The sequence below is a fragment of the Polyodon spathula genome, chromosome 2, assembly GCF_017654505.1.
Source record: "Polyodon spathula isolate WHYD16114869_AA chromosome 2, ASM1765450v1, whole genome shotgun sequence".
In the NCBI taxonomy this organism is placed as follows: domain Eukaryota; kingdom Metazoa; phylum Chordata; class Actinopteri; order Acipenseriformes; family Polyodontidae; genus Polyodon; species Polyodon spathula.
In genome coordinates this window covers 1,513,627-1,520,577 of record NC_054535.1, presented here as the reverse complement: position 1 = coordinate 1,520,577, position 6,951 = coordinate 1,513,627, and the positions used below count along the sequence as shown (strand labels likewise).

At 40.3% G+C, this 6,951-nt stretch overlaps 1 protein-coding gene across 1 annotated transcript; it reads left to right on the top strand.

The window, feature by feature from the left end:
* Window positions 1-3,285: 3,285 nt before the first annotated feature.
* LOC121328891 (protein sprouty homolog 1-like) lies at window positions 3,286-6,637 on the top strand. The gene is made up of 2 exons (XM_041274032.1): window positions 3,286-3,581; window positions 5,195-6,637. Exon 2 carries the CDS (start codon window positions 5,250-5,252, stop codon window positions 6,210-6,212), a length of 963 nt encoding a protein of 320 aa, XP_041129966.1. The 5' UTR covers window positions 3,286-3,581; window positions 5,195-5,249; the 3' UTR covers window positions 6,213-6,637.
* The last annotated feature ends 314 nt before the right edge of the window (window positions 6,638-6,951 follow it).

The following is a 6,951-nucleotide window of genomic DNA, read 5'->3' as shown; positions in this document are numbered from 1 at the left end:
AAGACTCCACCTGCTCGGCGCCATGCTCTTGGTACAATAGGCTTCCCAAGCCAGCTTGGAGGCCTAATAACAACTGTCTTTGGTTGACTCGGCTCTGCAGTGGAAAAACAACCCAGGCTCCCCATAACCACATAGTCAGGGCTTGGAATGGAATTGATCACTTCTTAACCTCAGTTAGTTTTTATTGTGTTGTGTTACATTAAATATTTGTAATAAAATGTACCCCATATCTAGTCACTCCCATATTTGTAATATTTTGTAAAAAAAATAATCTCTCTTATCCATGGAGACTCATAGCATATAATTTTTTTTTTTTTCCCCGTCAACAAACATGTATTTAAAAAGAGGGTATTTTAGATGTGGGTAGATGTAGTTTAATTGTCTTTCTTATTATATTATTATTGTGTATTTTTATATAATCTCTTGACACCAAAATTGTAAGACAGCCCAAACGTTCGACATATTAACAAAACAACAGCTTGTGAATCCATTTAATAGCAGTAATGGATTCGAGTTACATTATCTGCAACAACTGATCTGGTTTTAACACAGATCTGTGATTATATGCATCTAACCAAAGCAGGAGTATTTTTTTAATCAACAAAATGTGTTTATAAACAAGCAAAGCTTAACTTTCGCTGTAAATGAAGAGGCTTGTGAACACAAAACACTATTTTACAATGTATTGTTACCTGTTAAGTCTTCTTTGCCCACATACCTTTTTGACTTGCTGAACAAAGATGTGATTGATAACTGTGTAAAAGTGCGCTGCCACATATTTGCTACCACTTTCCCAAATGATGCAAATATTCTCTGCTGTGTGTGTGGATGAGTGTGGGCGGGTCATGTGAGTAGTGCAGACCCAGTGAGAAACTATCATCATCTATGGTTGCTAAGGAATAAAAAAATATATAATTAAACATGTCTACTGGTGCCAGGTTTCATGTGGCTGGCACTATATGATGTAAACCAAATTTGCACCCCTGAGCGTTTTACACTCATGTAATGAGCACATTAAATCGCACGGCAGTCCGGTTGAGTGCGGGGCCCCCTAAACTCTGGGTCCCTAGGCGGCCGCCTTGCTCGCCTTGCCCTAAGGTCAGCCCTGAATGTAATGCACTTTTTTTCCGGTGTCCCAAAATGTGTCCCGCTTGCAACTTGTTCAGAATACCCCTGCTAGCATTTTGACTAAAACCAGGAAAAGTGAACATATTACCCCTGTTTTGACCTCTTTACTCTGGCTCCCTGTGCAGTATAGAATAGAGTTTAAGATGTTGCTGTTAATTTACAATTATTTACAGCTATTTGTAGGAGTTACTGACCATGTATCTTTCAAATTGCACTCTGAGATCACAGGATGCGGGCTGCTGGTTATTTCTAGGGTCAACAAAAGCAACACGATAGGTAAGGCCTTTTCTTGTAGAGCTCCGAAATTATGGGATGCTCTGCCTCTGTTTACCAGGGAAGCTGGGATCATTACAGTTTTCAAGCAAGACTAAAAAAACACACTTTTCTAAAATGGCTTTCTTATCTTAGTGGGTTTTAATGTAACTTTAAAATTGCTGCTTTTGTATTACTACTGTGTGTGTACTGTTATTGAAATCTGTTATTTAAACGGTCTGTTTGTGGCAGCTGTATGTGTGACCTGCTATACAAATGCTTTGTGGTTTGTTCTCTTTTTTCTGCTATGTACTGTACTGTGCTTTGCCATACTTTTGTATACAAAGCCCTTATAGCAAACACATTGTAGGTAGGCCTGCTGTTCAACGATTATTTAAAATGTTTGTATATTGCACGTGGTAAAAACAACATGTCCCATCTTTCATTATAGATTTTGTTTTTCCCCCCTCAATTTACAATTTAATTTGTGTTTTAGTTCTGGTAGTTAACCTCACCCCACCCACCAGACTAAAACTGAGGACTTGACAGGCAGATAAACGCGGTTTAGACTGTCAACAACAGGACTGATAGAAATGACTAATCAGTCATTAATGAGGAGCGATTTCCTATGTCTGTCGAATTTAACGCCGACCAAGCACAGACTAGCATACTGATACCGGGTGATGTGTATTTCAAAGCATTGTTATTAACTTTTAGTTAAGTGATTACATCGTTTTATAGCCACTTGGATGAAAATCAACACAACATTTTTCTGATTTTTTATTTTTTTTTTATTTGTATTTTATAAATTACAAGTGCGAATTAAACAATCAGATGACGTCTGTAAAATTGTCAAAAGCTTCCTAATTGTACTCGTTCCTTTGTTATTAAAAGTCGTTAAAACGTCTATTGTTGTCCGCGTCTGAAAGGATTGCTGTGTACAAGCTACAAGCAGCAGGTTGCGATACATGACAAATCTCCATAGATTTCCATGTGAATGGGGATTTTGACTTTATATTGAACTTCCCATTCCAATGGGTCTAGATGTAATGCATTCTCCGCACCAATCAAACCAGACAGTCGAGAACTGAAGGAGCACTTCTGTTTATCTGCCGTGTGCTTAGCTTTTAAGGTGGGTACAATTACCACGATACACAAGAAGCGTGCGACAGCTAGGTCTTCCTCCTGCAGAGATAAAGAGAGGGGGAAAAACAGTTTGCTATATGTGTGGCTTCCTCGTGTCCTTCAGTTGTATTTTTTGGTGTTTTTTGGTGTTATATATAAAGTCAAGGGCAGCTGGCTCTTTGAGCTAATATATATATATATATATATATATATATATATATATATATATATATATATATATATCAGTGCATGAGCGCCTGTGTATTTTTATAAATGCACAAGGCGTTTCTAAATCCCCATGCATGTTTAAAATGCATCAAATCTGACTTTTCTAGTACTAGGAACGGTATTTCCATTCTGACGATCAGATAGCCAAAACAATTGACCTGCTTATAGTCAGCTACAGACAAACAGTCAGTTCCACCTTAAGGTATCCACGCCTCTCTTCCTCGCCCACCCTCCACCATATACCAATCAGTGTCGAGCGGATGCGATGTATCCGGTTGCGCTGGACTGAGCAGCCAATGGGAGCAGTCTAAGTGAACAAACAGGAGCCCAAGATTCTCATTCATTCAGAGGAAGAGACCGCTGTGCTGCAGAGTTGTAGGGCTGTATGTAACCTGCTTCAGTATTTCCAAGCGGCAGTGCAAACCCAAACTTGGATGTATAAGTAGCAACATTGGACAACTGTGTACATTTACATCACGGTTTGAATTAGGGTGTATATATATATATATATATATATATATATATATATATATACACACACACACACACACACACACACACACACACAAACGGAACGGCGTCGCCAGACTTGACCGCACTCTACTGCTCCTGTCTGCTTGTTGATCTTCGGGAAAAGTACATGGATTTATTTTTGCGGAACTGTTATCCCGAAGGTGTCGAATGAATACAATCGTTTGGAAAGAACGCACCCTTTTCTCTCTGGATGTACAGACAGAGTTCGTTATGATCAGTGTTTATAGCAGTTCATTGGTGGGGATGGGTTCATTGGTTGGATCTTAGGTGTATGTATCGGTTGGGATTTGGGAAGCACGGATGATTGCAAATAGGTGCGTTATTTTCTTCTAATTTTATAAATGTGTGATATGCAACCATTGCTTTAACGTGTTTCGTCTCTCTCTCTCTTATTCATATATATGCATGCTTTGGATTGGTTTTTAATGTAATGTGTCTTAAGAGTCTTAAGATAATTGTATGATTTTTCTTCAATAACCGTGTGAGAATCAAAATCTTTAACATTGTACCGTTCGTGCTAGTTATGTAGGCCGTGTTTGTTTTTAGAAGAGACCTGTGCTGCTTTGATCAGGTTCGGAAATGCGCCCTCCTGCGGCAACATTTCCACTCCCCGTGGAGAGCTTGTTTTCATTCATAAGTTTTTCCTTCCTCTGCGTGTCCTCAAGATCTGTTTATTAATTTGTTCTTGAATTGCGATGCGGGTGCAGTTACACCATCTGCCTAATAATAATAATAATAATAATAATAATAATAATAATAATACTAATAATACTTGGCCTGCAGTGTGGGGATATTTGTTAGATATCACTAGTGTACGAGCACTGAATATTGTTTAAACATTGTAATGACTTTTTTTCGAGAGACAAGGTGTTTTTTTTTTTTTTTTACTGCGCGAAGTGATTGGCGATCTTGTGCAGATTCGATAAGGAGTTTAACACCTTTGCTTTTCCCCAAAAGAGCTTTGGCTTCCAAAATTCAGTTTTATTTACATGAAGGTACGCGATTATTTGCACCCTCTCTTGAATATCAGGTCATTTCGGTTTGAAATTTGATATTTTCTACGAATAAACGGTCACTTTTAACATTTCCAAATGTTTCTTACGCTTCTGGTTTAGGAAATTCGCTTTCACACACTATTCCAAGCGCGAGCGCTTGTTTTTTTTCCATTTAAGATTACATATAAGTAAATGTTTTTCAGTAATTTAACAATGTATTTTATATTGCATTTTTAAAAGAACCCTAATCTCAACATTAACATTAACTCGTGCACACAGAATGCACGTTTTAACCAGCTATTTGTTTTTAATAATAATAATAATAATAATAATAAATAATAATAATAATAATAATAAAAACCAAAAAACACCCCAGAATTGCGTCCTTCTGGACAGGATCGTCGCGTCGCGGTGTTGCATTCTAATATTAATTAGCTATACAGATGCAAATGGACAAGTATTTGTTATGAAATGTAGATGTGAGCTAAGTGCTGTTCTTAAGGTCTTTAAAAAGTGCTGCGCAGTTAGTTATGAAACTGTAGTAGGGTTACTTTTAACTTACCACTTTGGTATAGTCACCTCTGTTGAACATTGTTTTTTCAACTTTTATATTTGTTTGTGCATGTCCTGTGTTGTGTGATTTATTTATTTCTTTTTCTTTCTAAAACTACTGCAGCATGTAGTGTGTAGTTACAAATGAACAGTCCCAAGTTAAATTCTGAGTGTGCCAAGACATTGTTCAATTGGTCTTACTCTAGGGATAAAGCAGCACTGTAATCTCTTACTGAAGGAGAGCATTGCCAGGTGGTTAAAGCAGTTATGCAGTTTGTGACTTGCCATTAAACCTTTACTTGTATATAACCCAGACCAATCCTTGTGTTGTATGTATTTGTTTATTTATTTCTGTGTTTTATTTGTTCATCTCTGCACAGGAGTTCAGATGCATGCCAAGTCCACGGTGAATGTCGGAAGCTGTGATCCCCTCAGATGGAGCCCCAGAATCCACATGGCAGTGGCGGTTCATTAGTTGTGATTCAGCAGCCTTCCTTAGACAGCAGACAGAGGTTTGCCCATGAAAGAGGGATTCAGCATTCAGCCATTCTCTCACTGGACCAAATCAAGGTTATTCGGTCAAGCAATGAGTACACAGAGGGCCCATCTGTGGCGAGAAAGCCTGCTCCCAGGACAGTTCAAAGGCCAGAGAAGTATGAAAGGACTCATGAAATCATACTGATCAATGTGAATAACAACTACGAACATCGGCCTTCTCCCCAAGCAGGGAACGTGGGAGTGCAGTACAATGCTAGGGTGCCTGCAATGGGCAGGTCCACCAGCACAGGGAGTGCTGCAAGCTCAGGTAGCATCAACAGTGCCTCTTCAGAGCAGGGGCTCCTGGGTCGCTCGCCTCCAACAAGGCCTGGTCCAGCCCACCGAACAGACGGGCCTGTTCGGACACAGCCCAAGTCTTCTGCTTCGGTAGGGGATAAGCTTAAGAGTTCAGGGAAAGAGGAGCTCACGAAGCACCAGTTTATCTGTGAACAGTGTGGCAAGTGTAAGTGTGGCGAGTGCACAGCTCCGAGGACTCTCCCTTCCTGCCTGGCTTGTCAGCGCCAGTGTTTATGCTCTGCTGAGAGCATGGTGGAGTATGGCACGTGTATGTGCCTGGTCAAAGGGATCTTCTACCACTGTTCAAACGATGATGAGGGGGACTCATGTGCGGACAATCCTTGCTCCCTGTCCCAGTCACACTGCTGCTCTAGGTTCACGTGTATGGGATTAATTTCGACGGTGCTGCCTTGCTTGCTCTGTTACCCTGCAGCTAGAGGGTGTATTAAGATGTGCCAGGGCTGCTATGACCAGGTAAACAGGCCTGGGTGCAGGTGTAAGAACTCCAACACTGTCTATTGCACACTGGAGAGCTGTCCCTCACAGGGCCAGGCCAAACCTTGATTTCACTCGGCACTCTCTTCAGCCTTGCTGTTTTAATTCAACGTTATGCACCTCTCGGCCCTTTTACCCCTGGAAATCCCTCTCTGGAACAGCATGGAGTATGATGCCACTTTTGCTACCCTCTCCCCCTTTTACAAGCCAGTGTTTGCGTTTTGGTGTTGTTTTCAGCTGCTCATTAACACACCTGACTCATTGTAAAGAAGTGCTTTCTTGGGAGTGCTGTTCTCTGTGCTTCAGCTTGGTGTGAGACCATATCCTTACCATATCTGTGAAGGACTATCAAGATAGTAATACACTAGTATATGTATGTGTGTATAGCTATTACCAGATTTCCATTGCAGCCCAGACTGTAGTTGTTTGTACATCTTAATTATAAATGGGTGCCATATAAACTTACTATGCTGTTAGCATTTTGGTAAACTTAATTTACCACTTCGCTGGTGCGACTCTCTCTCTCTCTCTCTCTCCAAATCTGCATCCATTGTAGGCTCTAGAACAGATCTGTAGAGAGTCGCTTTCTGGGGCATTGTAAATCTTCTGTGCTAATCATTTAGGTCTTTCACTTAAACTTGATACTGGAAGGGCAGATTTGGTATGTATCCTGAAGAACATTTCTTGGTTTAAACCACTTTGCGACTAGCGACAGGCAGGGACAGTTTAATTATTAAAAGAGAGAGCTGTAAAGCAGTCTCTCATCTCTCTCTCTCTCTCTCTCTCTCTCTCTCTCTCCAAATCTGCA

Excerpts from the sequence above, each read along its gene's own strand:
- LOC121328891 (XM_041274032.1), top strand. The coding sequence starts at position 5,250 with ATGGAGCCCCAGAATCCACATGGCAGTGGCGGTTCATTAGTTGTGATT.